The sequence below is a fragment of the Cucumis melo genome, chromosome 8, assembly GCF_025177605.1.
Source record: "Cucumis melo cultivar AY chromosome 8, USDA_Cmelo_AY_1.0, whole genome shotgun sequence".
NCBI classification, from domain to species: Eukaryota; Viridiplantae; Streptophyta; class Magnoliopsida; order Cucurbitales; family Cucurbitaceae; genus Cucumis; species Cucumis melo.
This window is the reverse complement of record NC_066864.1, coordinates 31,370,087-31,383,622: the sequence shown is the minus strand read 5'-3', so window position 1 is coordinate 31,383,622 and position 13,536 is coordinate 31,370,087. Positions and strand designations below refer to the sequence as shown.

The window sequence follows — 13,536 nt, the reverse complement described above, 5'->3', positions numbered from 1 at the left end:
CATTTAGGGTTTCAATTGGATTGACTTAGGAAAAAAAATATTTTTCAAGAAGCTTATTTTTGTTTAAACTCATTATTGTAAAAATTGTTTAAAATATACTTAAAAAAAATAGTTTTGAGTAGCTTCCAAACAGTCTATTTCTTTTTTTTTCACAATAACTTAATTTTTAAATTAAATACTTGAAAATGTAATCTAAACATATAATTAGACTGGTTCATTATGAACACATAAATGTATGTATAACATTCAGACATATATGTTTTATTTTCTTTTTATTGGGGTGATATAGGATGGAATTTAAATAAAGAATTGGTAGAATGAAGTGAGGTAGATTGTTAGAAGGAAAAAAGAAGTTAGAGAATTTGTAATAAAAAAGATCATTAAAAACAAATATTTAGAATTAAATAATTAAAAGGGATATTTTAAAAAATATAAGAAAGTAGCAAAATATTTACGTGTTAGAGAACAATTTTGAAAACAGAAAAAATTGACATGCCCATGATGAAAAATACCAATAATGACACAGTCAACACGCGACCACGCATAATATATTTGGTTCATGACAAGATCATTTAGATTTGAGTAACCAAATCTAAATGATTTTTTTTAAGATTCTTTGTTATAGGATCGTTGTAGTTTAGATTTGTCTTTTATGTTTGATATACGATTTTGAACCAAATAACACTTGGAAACAAATCAATTGAATAAAAGATCATTATTTAAAAAGAAAAAAATTTAAGAAAGATGACAAAATAAGAGAAGAAACATGATGAAAAGGAAGAACAGACCTAGAATATTTTTAAAAAAATGGTCAACTCCATAGACTATTTAATTTTGTTATATGGACTGTAATATTTGGTCGATTTGTTATATTTATGAAAATTAACCTAATTAAAATATATTTTGAATTGACGAATTAAACTATCATTATCGAGAACATTTGAAATTAAGGATTAAAATATTGATGGTAATAGTACGGAAATTTTAATATTACAAATATATCAATATATTGATACTAATACAAGAGAGGTTGATGAAAAGAAAAAAACAAAAACAAAAAAGTTAGATTATGTGAGGTAACCACAATTTTTTTTAGAAAAAAATATATCTATAAGCACTACTCGCTCATTTTTTATGTACACTTGACCAATAGTCTAAAAAATGAACTTAAAATTTGAAAATTTAAAAAAAAAAAAAAAAAAAGTACATTTTTTAAAAAGTTGTTTTTGAAGTTGGAATATAAATTTAATCATTGTATTTATGAAAGATGCTTGTATGACATGAGAGAAAATTAAGTCTAGATTTCGAAAACAAAAACAAAACAACCAAAATAGTTATCGAAAATGTTAATAGGTTAAATTAAAAGTTTATAGGATACCTACACTATGTGTTTTAAAGAATTTTTCCAACATATTAATTGATTGATTGATTAATTAATTAATTAATTATATTGGAATGAAGTGTATATTTAAGGTGTTATCCTTCCTCTGTCTTGCCCCTCCTTTTTTTAAACCTCTCTTATCTCATTGGACGAGGTGTACACATCTTAACATAACAAATATCATCTTACAAATAGTTAAGTAAGACAAAGTATGGTTAAAATTTAGAGATTAAATTGAAATCTCAAAAGTAAAATTGTAATATTTTGAAACCTAAAACCTAAGCTAATACAATCAAAAAAGTAAATAAGACTCAAAATCGGACGAGGAAAAGGATAGATTTTGTATCAAATTTTATTATCTTTCCCCATAAGATATATACAGAAATATATCCAACGTAGAAATAACACATTAACATCTTTAATTACAACAACAGTAGTAGTTGGATTAGTGTGGCGAAACATGAAGACAAGAAATTAGGGGGAAATTAATTAAAAGAAACGATGAAGAAGGAAATGATTTGGAATAATGGTTGTGTGGTGTTTAAAAAATGGAAAGAGAGACATAATGATAAAGATGAATTGGATGAAACCAAGTTTGAAGTTAGAAACGAAAATGAGAGAGAGAGATAGAGAGAGATGAGCAACAAACAACAACACATTATTCCTTGAAGTAAACAAAAAAGAACAAACTTCAGTACTTTTGTCTCGCCGTGGTCCGATTTCTTATGAATGGATTCTTCCAATTTTTCTTTCCAAATTCCCAGGAGCCAACCCCTTCTATCTTTCTATTTTATTCTAATTTCATAACATTTCTAACTATTATTTTTCATCTAATACATAACATAACATAACCCAAACGTCAATTATTAATATAAAGCTCGTAACAATCGGTATTCAAATCAAAAGTTTGGTATATAGGTTATGCTAATGTGCTTTTAGCCTAATAATAATAATAATGGTAAGGGAGATTAAGTAAAGAATGTATTTATTATTATATTTATAAGTTATAACTATCTTTATATAAAGGGTTTATGGAAATAAATTATAGATGAATGGTTTAAAAGAGGATATTGAACACACAAAATTGGCAATGTTTTACAAGTAAGCATATGGGCAGCCCAAATTTGCTTCATATTCTCTATTCTTTGAGCTTCTATGGGGTGGGCCTCTTGTGTAGTCCAAGTTAAAATGAAAAGGATTAGGATCTTCTTTTTTTTTTTTTTTTATTCTTTATCATAAATAATAATTAATTATATATAGCAATATTTTATATAATAAAGTCTATTAGTAATAGACTTTTATGGTTGATAGATTCATATAGTATTGAAAAACCAATATTTGTAATGTGGTCTATTAGTTATAGATTTCTCTTATTGATAGTCTTTGACAAATCATTCTGATAGTCTTTGCAATTTTTTAAAACGTCGTTGTATATGTTAATATTTTATTTTAAATTTAATTGCTACGTGCCTCTTTTTTCTCAATTATTTTCTTGATAAAATGGGTCTTTTCTCCTCCAATTATACGATATTAAAAATGAACGAAAAGAAATGGGTATATATAATACAAACGATCAAATAAAAATAACGAATCTTTAATACTAACTAATACCAAGTGAATGTATATTTCAATTGATATATAATATGTGTTAACTAGTGATTAAAAGATATAGGATACGTATTCCATTAAACTTAAATTAATTTTGAGTGTAATTAACAAAATAAAAATACTCACTTAAAAATTATATTTTTAATTTTTGGTTTGAGCAACAAAACCAATACACATGACCCTTTTTGGGCTTTACAACTTATGAAGAGATACAAATAATCAAACCTCCATTAACAATTAAGGGTACACACACACACACACACAGTTCTCCCTTTGGAGATTTCTTTCTTCACACACATACTCACAAACTCGCAACCCTTTGACATCCAAAGCACTAATACACATCATTTAAAACCAACAACATATAACTCAAAAAAAAAAATAATAATTACAACTTTAATATTACTCCTTTCAAGCAACCACTCTATTGGAAAGCAAATGACACAAAGGAGATTGAATCCCTGAATTAGATGATATTATGACACTTTTAGTGTCATTAAAAGTGGAAGAAGAAGAAGAAGAAGAAGAAGGAAAGGGAAGATTATTCTTATTCTTAGCATTAGTATTACTATTAATGTAATCTTGATCATCACCTGCAAGTCTTACATATAAAGCTTCTGAAGAAGAAGAAGAAGAAGAAGACTGATGATCAGCATCACACCACCAATATGAAGAAGGTTGATTCATATTATCATTGTTGGTTTCATTATTGCCATTTTTGTATTGTAAAATGGCTTTGTAAAGGAATGGAATAAGACCCTCCATCTAATTTCTCTTTTGATTTCTTTGAAGAGAAGAGAGAATGAAAGATGGGGTTTGGTTTTTATATAATTCAAGTTTAATTATAAGAGCCAATCTTCTTGAACACTAAATATTAATTAAAGGGTCCTTTTGATAGATACAGAAAGGTATATCCAAACTAAACTTCCATTTGCATTGTAATCTCCCACCAAAGTATCATTTTATATATATATATATATATATTTTCCTTTTCTTTAGGTTTTGATTTGCTTCTTTTTCTGGGAATTTTCTTGGTATTAACTTGTGATACAAGGTTGGTCCTTTCGTTTGTTTATTTTCATTTGTTTGTATTCTTCACCAACGTTCATATCAACCTTAAGTCTCTAATTTGGATTGAACAAATTAAAAAAAAAAAAAAGTGTTTGATTGACTCTAAAATATGATGATGGTTAAAATTACAATTCCAAAATGGAACCCGTTTACAATATCTGTACAAATAAACTGTTCGGTGTAAAATTTAATCTCTCAACTGATACGTCGAACCCTCAAATTTACGATGGTTATAATAGAAATTAGATCCCAAAATATTAAATATTGTTAACTCTCAAGCTTATATAATTATTACGATTTCTATTATTACGTAAGTTGAGATTGTAAAAATTTGCAAGTAAGTACATAAATGATTATACATCATCTAATTCAAAATTTGAGAAGTGGTTTTTATTTTAATTTATTTCTTTTGATAAGAAAATATTTAAAATAAATATATTTAAATTTTTTTAAAAAAAAGTAAGTAGCATTCAATTCAATTTGGTTCAAATAGGATTCAAGGAGTTTTCATTCAAAAATATCGATAAAAATATATAAAAGTTAAAGGATATTTTCGAACTTAATATCACATAGTATAAAGTTTAGGAGTATTTTGTATAATTTTAACATCAACTTGATGTGATCCTTAGTTTTTACAAAGAAACATGAATAGAGCAAAATTTGGAGTTTATCTTTCATCTAAACCGAAAAGACAGTAAATAGAATATACCTAACAAGCAAACAAATAATTAATTTTATTCAAATTTCAAATATTAGAAAGAACATTAAAATAAAATAGGAAGATATTGTAAATGATAAGCCAATGGAGTAATAAGGCCTGCACAAGTACACAATAATACACAATAAAAATCAAAATACTTCAGATTCCAGACTGTCACACCCACACACACACTATCACACACAACACAAGAAAATTAAAATAGAATGCGAAACCCATTTTGAATTTGGAAGTAACCCTTAACCATACTTTATCTAAACTGAAAATTACAAGGACCCATGATGAAATAAGAGCCGTAGATGAAGTCATTTTTCAAATCATGAGGCAACATCATGCGGTTTGAATATAATAAGTTCAAAGTGGAGAATGATGATCTTAAGCAAAGACAATTAGGATGTGGAAGGGATTAGGTGAACATCAGATATGGAGGAAAAAAGAATAATATATGAAGCAATCTCCATATATTTCACTCACTCGTCTTAGGCTTCTTCTACTATTGTTAGTTTTGTTATTTGAAATCATTTATATTTAATATATAACTTTTGGTTTTGGAGATAGTGTATATATATACACATGAGTATTGTTTAGGACTAATTTGGGATTTAGAATAATATAAAAAGTGTTTATATAAGTAGGCATTGAACATGTGTTGGTGTGTTTCAAATGTATAAGTTGAGGTTTTCTTGTAACTAATGTTCATGAAGTAATACATATACATATAAAAAAAGAAGATATTATTGGAAGTTCAATTAATGGGATATCATTTCAAGGTGATTTTCCTTCGTAAGGAAAGCTTCAGTAAGGAAGCTTGTGCTAATCAAATGCAAGAAATTTGAAAGGCTAACCCCAAGAGGGAAGATGTCCAAATAATTGATCACAGTAAGTAATTCGAAAAGAAGACACATATGCCATTAGTGATAGAGTCTATTATTTGTGTAAGTCTTGTCAATAGTCTACCAAAGAATTAAATCTAGCAATAATTATCTGATTCAAAAACAATTTTTTAAAAAAGAACTAAGCCATACATATACTACTACGATGGTTAAAAAACCCAGTCATATTTTTTTAAAAAAATGTAGTTTATGAACACTTGTATTTATTTTTTAAATTTGACTAATAATTCAGTTATGGTATTTAAAAAAAATGAACAGAAAATAGACTTTAACTTGGGAGGGTCGGTTGGTTTAGCTTTGCCATAGCAAGAGACTAAAGCCACTCAGATATTAATTGCAAAGATTGGATATTCATTTTCTTACCATTTTAAAATAGTAAGAGGAATATCTGACTACATCTTCTAATGAACCATCCAAAACGGAGGATTCAAGTTTGATATCTACTCCTACTCAACTAATGAATCTAAACAAACAAATGATGTTCAGGCAGCACTAAAACATTAACCACATGATATATGACAAAAGAGTTATTCCCTTCATATTGACATCTTTCCACAATTACTTTGATGGTTCAACTTCGGCCAACATTAGCGTGTGCCACCAACCACAAACAATATTTCGTGGTAAACATCCTTCGATAGATACCTTGGATGGTATGTTGCGATCAATTGAATCTCCAAGACCAAGCTGTGGAAAAAAAGTGAAAGATATAGGTACAAATGCAGCAAGACATCATAACATCACAACTGACTTTTTAAGTTGAAAGAACTAATACCTGGCCATATTTGTTCCAACCCCACGAAAATAACTGGCCATCATCTTTGAGAACAATCAGTAAAAGACAAGATTAGAACAAGAAATAACACATGTGAGGTGAACAAAAATGTCTTAGGATCGTTCAACCCACGTTTATTTTAATAGACTGAATAGTAAGACCATACACGTACTATACCTGTTAGTATGACATTGTGTCGAGCACCACAAGAAACTCTATTTGCACGTTTACCCTCCAATATTGGAGCATCCAAAAGCCTTGGTATGGTCTAATATAGAAAAAGAAATTCTATCAAGACTAAGGACTACTCGAATGCTCTTTGACAATAAAATCTCTCAAATACTGGGAAGGAAACAGATATCAAAGACCAAAGATGTTTACTGATCCTATTATAAGCTATGTATTGAGTACGAAAAAACGAAGATGCTTTATCTCTTAAATTTCCTTGATTTGAAAGAGAATCAGCTAGCTAGATTGAAGCAATAAAGAATGCTATATTGTTCATTTTCTTTCTAAACAACTCTGAACAGGCTAACTAATAACAAACTAACCAACAACTTTACTTGATCTTTTATCGAGCATCAAACGAGATTTGAGGAACAGAAAAAGTACCTCACCCTGGTCAGTACCAGTTCCCAACTGTCCAAACTGGTTGCCCCCAAAGGCATAGACAAGGCCTTCAGCAGTAATACAAACAGTGTGCCACAACCCAGCAGAAATGCTTTCCACTTGGGTACTAGATAAAGAAGACACACACGTCGGTCTCAGTAGATCATTGGTGTTCCCTTGCCCACACTGGATTGAAAAAAGCGGTTATATGAAAATAATTGAACAATATCTTGTATTTGAAGCAATAAAGATCCAAGGTACCAACAGTATAATTCTTGAGTTACTTGATTGCTTGAATCTAGGAAAACTTTGTGTTGAAAGAGATAATAAATGACTTAATAATTTGATCTTCATGAAGACCCTCACCATAGAAAGACGATAGGGAAAGAAAGCAGACCTGTCCGTAAAGGCCCCATCCAAAGGTAAGCAGTGCCCCCGTATCTGATATGGTACGTATAAGCATATAAGCAGAGTGAAGCAAACTAGCAAAGAAAAGAATTGATAGTACTATGAAAGTTTTTTAATCAACCTTGCAACTTTTAGACAAAACCAAAATGGTTATCATAACCCCACCTGTTACTACGACGCTATGGCGACCTCCACAAGCAATCCCCTTCACGTAATTTCCTAGCACTTTACCAGCAGCAGCTTTGGATCCTTGATAAATTACTGAAGACCTATCTTTAGCAGAAGCAGGCAATTCAATGCAAGGTATGATATGAGGGGAAGATACCATCTTCACCCGAGTACCCAAACCTAATTGTCCTTCACCACCATGGCCCCAACCCCACACCTGTCCCATATCTGAAACTTCGGTTAATATAATGATGCATCAGGGTGTCTTTTTTCTTTACATCAAAAATCTTCCATATCTTCGTACTTCATATAACCTACAAAACTATGTAGTGTAACCACAAAAGGTAAAATTACATCTGCAAATCATGACACGTGGGTGGTTCCTGCATCAGAGATTTACCTGATAGAGCTAATGTGTGGCGTCCACCAGCAGCAACTGCAGTAATCTTCACTCCAGGCCCAAAATTTACAAGACAAGGTAACGTGGTAAATAACTCATCCCCTGGACTTGAGATTTCAGTATCTTCCTTGACAGAATTGATTTTTCTTCGTTTCGCAGTTTCCTCTCCAACCCTTTTATTGTCGTCCATTCTATCAACTCCGTTTGAGTCTTGAGGTCCAGCTATTCAAATATATATATATATATATATGTTATATATCAAATTTACCAAAATTTAGAAACAGATCATTTATTGGGTTTTCATGAACCAAATTAGAAAGTATATAAGGTCAAGATACTCAATCGTATTAAGCATATGAACAATTAAATGGACCTAATCCATAGAGATTGCTCACTCTTTACGTACCTTCAGATCACATATGAAACCAAAAATTGAAAAAAGACTCAATCGTTTCTTCCACATAAACTTAAACATTACCTTGCTCAGTTGTAGTTAAACTTTGTTTCCCAGTAGAATCCTTCAACAAACCCCCTCCAATGGCCAAATCTCGCAAAGTTTTCATGGAGGGTATGCACTCGCTCCAGCCCCATGTGTACACTTCGCCAGCCTCTGTACATTTATCATAACTTCTTAAGCAGAGAAATGTCCTTTAAATTGGAAGAACAGGAATAGAACAATCCATCATATCATCAACATAACATCTTCTAGAAAACAAGAAACCATCTGAAATTCCTTCCCTTACAAATTTAGATTGCAACATAGAATGAAACAGCACCTGTAACTGAGACACAATGAGCCCAACCGGCAACAGCCTTGACGACCAAATCCTCAGTTGGAAAAGGAAACGCCTCGGGAATCTCCTTAACAATGTTGCAGCTCGAAGAAGATTCCAAATCAATTCCAAGACTAAGCATATCAAAACAAAATCAAAGAGGGTTTTTCATTCAAACATCCACATTACCCCATGTTTTCCGGAAGTCAGATAAATTTGACCTTCCTCATCCGCCGCACCCCACGTAATTAATTTTCCCGAATCTAAAAAAAAAAAAAAAAAAAAAAAAACCCAAATCCACAAACGAAATTCATCCACCAAAAATTCAAGAAAACAATAAAAGAAACAAGAAGAATCCAAAGATCGAGAGGTTTAAAAACCTGAAATGGCCATAGCAAATCCACAACCACCACCGCAGACTTCCTTCCAGGAATCCCCACCATCGGTTGAACCTGGAAGACGCACGGGCTCCGGCGAGAGCAAAAGGGATTTATCCGGCAAGGCTCCAGGAAGATAACCCCACATATAAACGAGGGCATCGATTTTGTTGGCCATTTTTGCACCGTTCTGATCTGCTGCATTCTCCTCCCTAATCCATAAGAAGATGGTAAATAACAAGGCAAAGAAAATCTTAATTAAATCGGAAAAAAAAAAGAGAAAAAAAGAAACATAAAAATGGAAGCTTTTACTTCATCTTTCTCTCCCTGTTTCCGATGCCTCCGCATAAGGAAATTCAACCCAAAAAGAAAAAAGAAAAGAAAACAGAATTAAAAATGAATGGGGCGTATCATTTACAGAGATGTAACACGAGCCACGTCGGATATCGACGTGGTAAGGGAACACGTGGAGAAATCGTGGCCGCTTTTAGGATTAATCTTTTGGAGCCACTAGTTTTAGGTAAGAAGTTTCTGGAAGCCCCAAAGACTTTCGAATCAGAATCCTTTTCAAATGCTTGCCACGTGGGTCAGACAATGTTTTAAGTCTCATGGAGATTCCCATTTCTCAACTCACCCACTGGATGAAGCCACGTATTTCACTCTTAATTATCATTATTTTCTTTAATCATTTTAATTATTCCATTTCTTCCTATCCCATTTTTAATTCATTATGCCTCTTCTACTACTCATCATTCACTCTAAATAAATAAAACAAACTCAATAATACCTTTTCTTTCATATGTTCCCAAAGCAAATTTCAAAATCCATCCTATAACTCGTTTTAGTTTTAGGAGCTAGAGAAATGTCAATGTCTTGGATTTGGGTCAACCAACCAAACTAATTAATATATACAAATTGAGAAATAATCAATTGAGTCTAGATTGATACTCTACACTCTCAAACTTAGAAACACCTCTGACACCATTGTTGTTAAAAAGAACTATAGTTGTGTATTAGATAATACTTCATCACAAATAGTCATGTTCTACCATTCCAGATCCAACCTTTTTCTTTTCTTTCTTGTACTTGGTCGGACTATTCATTCCTTATATTTAAACATCAAAGTGTAGACTCAACACTACATCAATATGAGAATCTTTTATGTGGGTCAATTCGAACAACATTGAGATTAACTAAATTGAAGAGAAGGTAATAGAAAAAGGAGAACAAAGTCCAACATAAACGAGATTCAAGTACTAACAACCTTATTTTATAAATATAATACAAAATTGGAAGCTAAAAAGAATAGAGTTAAACCAGTGTAAAACTCATACGTCAAAAACTTATTCACTTTAAATTAATTATATTATCAAGAAAAGGAAAATGAAACTGGAAGCTAAATAGTCGATCGTATTTTGAAACAAGTATGTTTTGGTGAATAATGGAAGGTTGGTGATGCATGGAGCAAGGTTGGGTTGTATGGGAAATGAATTGATGATAAAGATGAAAGATTGATATTGGCATGTGAAGAAAAGGTTAGAGATTATGGACCATTGTATTGCCCATATTGTTGGGTAGAAAGAGAGGTGATAAGGTGTATAGGTTGGATTGAGTGGGCACATTCCCAAATGACCTAACTCTGCAATGGGCCTTTCAGAAGTTTTAACCCAAAACCCCCCCTTTTCAAAGTTTGAGATTAGAGGGATAAATTTATTATTTAATATTTAAATACCCTTTACTACGATCATTGATAGAGACAGAAAATCACTTTGATTTCTACCCTTTTAACTTCATATATATCATGTCATGCATTCAACTCCATTTTAAACATTCTAATTTATCCATTTAAAAAACTATACTTCTACGTAGGGATAAATGAAAATTTACTTGTAAATACGATTAAATTACCATGTATATTTACAAAATATAACAAAATTTTAGATTATATTACATAATCACGAGGATTATATAAGTGTTTTTATCAATTTGATAGATATTAATAAAAGTCTATCATTATTCATTAGTATTTATCATTAATAAAATTTGAAAATGTGTTATATCTTGTAAATATTTTGATTTATTTTACTATATTTGAAGATACTCTAAAACTACAAAAAATCGGAGGTTTGCCAACGCCTTCAGAAAAAGCGACGTCGTAAGAAGAACATTTTGCCAACGCCGTCCCATTCGTGCGTCGAGAGTCTTTTTCATGACGCTTTTCTCACGATGTTTTTGCCGACATTTGTTTGTGCGTCGACGTAGCTTCTTCTGATGCATTCTTGCCGACGTATCTATGTGTTGACATATTCCCTTATTCTTGTAGTGTAAGTTAAAATGTATTTGACTCTCGAATCTCGAAAAAAAAATCAAAATCATGTTAAATTAACTTCAATAAAACGAAGAAAACTAAATAATTTTTATATTGAGAAGTAGTAATTTTGAAAATAACTTTTAAAGTAAAAATTGCAACACAAAATTTAAGATTTGATTTTGAGGAAAGGGAAAGTTGATAGGATAAAAAAAGTTGAGCAAACATTCAACTAATATGAATAACTTTGTACAAGTGAAGGATGGCTATAACAATTTATATTATACATTTAATTATGCAAAAACTTCTCTTCAAAAGGATTAACATCATTTATTATATTTGGTTGTTTAGTCTCGTAAAAGAAAAATGGATGCATTTAACAACCATAATGAGTATGTATATATATATATATATATATATATATATATATATATATATATATATATATATATATATATATATATATATATATATTTTAAACAAATTTTCTTATTAAAGAATTTAAACAAAAAAGTGTTTTATATATATATATATATATATTAAGAAAATTACATATTTCTGTAGTTGATCACAAGGGGTTTGAAGTAGAAGTCAGAACATCCCATGAAACATGCAAAGAACAAACCTCCTTTACTTTGGCTAAAATCTTTGAACCATATCTTGTCAATTAATGAACATACACACATGCACATAACAACACATTTTTTCCAGCCTAGCTATATACCTCATTACATTATTATTATTATTATTATTTATCTTCCCTTTATTTTCTTTAAATTAAACTACTTTACCTTAAAACAAAACCACAAATCTAACTAACCATTCAATTACTATATATCATAGACATCTCTTTCCTAAAATTCAAATATTAATTAGGATATAGCATTCTTATCCTTTTTTTATTAAAATAATATTATCCAATTTTAGTTTTCGTATGTTTAAGTGTCTAAACCATAAAAAAAATAGTCCCTATATTAATCTTCGATTAAATATTAATCTTTATTGTTAGCTTGGAACGATATATATTTTTATTCATTTAGGTAAAAATAATAATGATAATTTTCATTCAAAATAATTTTTTTCTCTTCTCGAAAATAATTATAGAGAAAGGTTAAAGAATTTTTTTTTCTTTCCAATTTTTTTTAAAAGATGAAAATTAACGAATAAAAGTATAGTCTTTTTCTATCGTATTTCTTCCTTTCTTCTTTTTTTTTTCCGCTTCCATTTCTTTCCATCGTCTTCCTTCTTTTCAATTTTTTATTACGTCGTTTAGATTTGGGTTACCAAATCCGATTTCTTTCCATCGTTTTTTTCTTTTCCTCTTTTTTTTTGAGTTGTTTAGATTACGGTAACCCAATCTAAAACATCGTGTATAAAGAATCTTTAAAAAAATCATTTACATTGAAGTAGTCAAATCTAAATGATTGTGTAAAAAATAAATAAATGATCATCTAGCAAAAAAATAAAAATAAAAAACGTTTAGCCAAATCTAAATGTTTTTGTACCAAATTTTGAAAGAAAACCGTTTAGCCAAATTTAAGCGATTGTGTAGTAAAATATAAACCATAATGTACTAAACAATAGTTAAATTTGAAAGCTCGTCTACCAAATATGTTATATGCACGTTGTTGACGGCGTATTTGACGATATTTTTTTTATATTTTCTATTATGAACTTATGAACTTTTTCTTTTTTGGAATTGTTATATTTTTTAAAAGACTCTTTTGTTTATGGAAACATTTATATTAAAATATATATGAAACCTATTTAGAAAAGTTTTATGTCACTTACAAAAACTAAATTCTGATTTTTAGAACCACAAGACTCAAAATTTAACTTTTAATAACGAAATTAAATCAATTTTTTTAATACAATTTAATGTAAAATAAATTTCTGCCTAATATTTTAAATAAATAGTTAATGTGAAGTCTATAAACTCCTGCACCTAAAGTTAAGGAGATAGTCTCCAAATTAGGAAAAAAAGCCAAAGAAGGTTTGGTTCTTCACTTCTTGAATTATGGATCGAGTTTTGACTTATTATCAATCT

The 13,536-nt window shown here is 29.9% G+C and overlaps 1 protein-coding gene across 3 annotated transcripts; it reads right to left on the bottom strand.

The window, feature by feature from the left end:
* Positions 1 to 6,001: 6,001 nt before the first annotated feature.
* On the bottom strand, positions 6,002 to 9,588 carry LOC103490458 (ultraviolet-B receptor UVR8-like). Of its 3 annotated transcripts, none has more exons than XM_051089282.1 (12): positions 9,494 to 9,588; positions 9,185 to 9,393; positions 8,994 to 9,067; positions 8,808 to 8,892; positions 8,510 to 8,641; positions 8,032 to 8,253; positions 7,629 to 7,859; positions 7,422 to 7,537; positions 7,059 to 7,241; positions 6,624 to 6,714; positions 6,447 to 6,490; positions 6,002 to 6,358 (listed from the first exon to the last, which is right to left on the bottom strand). In XM_051089282.1, exons 1-12 carry the CDS (start codon positions 9,496 to 9,498, stop codon positions 6,230 to 6,232), a joined length of 1,521 nt encoding a protein of 506 aa, XP_050945239.1. In that variant the 5' UTR covers positions 9,499 to 9,588; the 3' UTR covers positions 6,002 to 6,229. The 3 variants fall into 3 exon arrangements, 2 of the variants coding, with proteins under 2 accessions (XP_050945239.1, XP_008448203.1); XM_008449981.3 differs by having other exon boundaries at positions 7,453 to 7,496; XR_007823286.1 differs by having other exon boundaries at positions 6,343 to 6,358; positions 7,064 to 7,241.
* Between the last annotated feature and the right edge of the window lie 3,948 nt (positions 9,589 to 13,536).